Here is a 1,002-nt window from a genome sequence, read left to right on the forward strand (position 1 = left end):
GCTGTGGTTCATGGGGAGAGGGACAGAAGGGGCTGACGACCCTTGAGGGGGCCCTGCAGCTCTCCAGAGGAGGGGCGGCACCGGGGTCTCCTGGGCCAGAGCAGAAGAGCCCTGCAGGTTCTCTGTCCTCGACAGCCCTACGGGTGCACGCTGGGGACAGCGGCCCGTCCAGGCCCCTTAGCAGGGGATCTCAGGTGTGCCCGGGGCTGCCGTCTCCTTAGAGAAGGGGGCTCACGTCTGGTTCCCAGGGCAACAGTTGGGAGAGCGTTGACGTGGAGAGGGGGCCGTCCTGGGGGGCAGACCCTTGGGGGCAGAGTCTGGGGAGGGGATGTGTGAGCTGTCCCAGCGTGATGAGCGCAAGCCCTCCGCAGGGCGGGGGGCCTCAGGGGCCGGGCGTCAGCCTCCCACCCAGGTTCCCCCACCCCCCGCCCACCTGAGTGGCTGAGCCCCTCTGCAGCCTCAGCCCCGGGCTCTCCCACCCAGGGGACGACCGCAGCGTGTCCAGCTCATCATCAGAGGCCAGTCACTCGGACGTCAGCGCCAGCAGCCGGCTCACGCCGTGGCCAGAGCCGTCCTCGTCTTCGGCCAGCACATCGCAGGAGGGCCCTGGGCTGGCCGCCGCCCAGGCCCCTGGGGAAGCCACGCCGGGCACCGCCAGGCCCGCCCCGAAGCCGCTGCGGCCACGGCAGCTGCAGGAGGTTGGCCGCCAGAGCTCCTCGGACAGCGGCATCGCCACGGGCAGCCACTCCTCCTACTCGGGCAGCTTCTCCTCATGCGCGGGCAGCAGCCTGGACGTGTGGCGGGCCGGCGACGAGCTCGGCTCCCTACTCAGCCTGCCGGCGGCTGGGGCCCCGGAGCCCGGCCTGTGCGCCTGCCCGCCCGGGGTGTCTGAGTACCAGGTGCCCGCCGCCCCACGGCCACACTACGACACGCCCCGCAGCCTGCGCCAGGCGCCCCGGGACCAGCCCCCCGTTGCGCCGGGCAGCCCCGAGGCGGGCACCG

The 1,002-nt window shown here is 73.1% G+C and overlaps 1 protein-coding gene across 1 annotated transcript in view; it reads left to right on the forward strand.

Moving 5' to 3' along the window:
* The window catches only part of DOK7 (docking protein 7), a 24,255-nt gene that overhangs the window by 16,034 nt on the left and 7,219 nt on the right, over window positions 1–1,002 (forward strand). The window contains exon 6 of the mRNA XM_010848137.1: window positions 484–996. Within this exon, the coding sequence (XP_010846439.1) occupies window positions 484–996 (513 nt within the window). The remainder of the gene's footprint in view (window positions 1–483; window positions 997–1,002) is intronic.

This window comes from Bison bison, unplaced genomic scaffold (genome assembly GCF_000754665.1).
Source record: "Bison bison bison isolate TAMUID 2011002044 unplaced genomic scaffold, Bison_UMD1.0 scf7180017849866, whole genome shotgun sequence".
In the NCBI taxonomy this organism is placed as follows: Eukaryota; Metazoa; Chordata; class Mammalia; order Artiodactyla; family Bovidae; genus Bison; species Bison bison.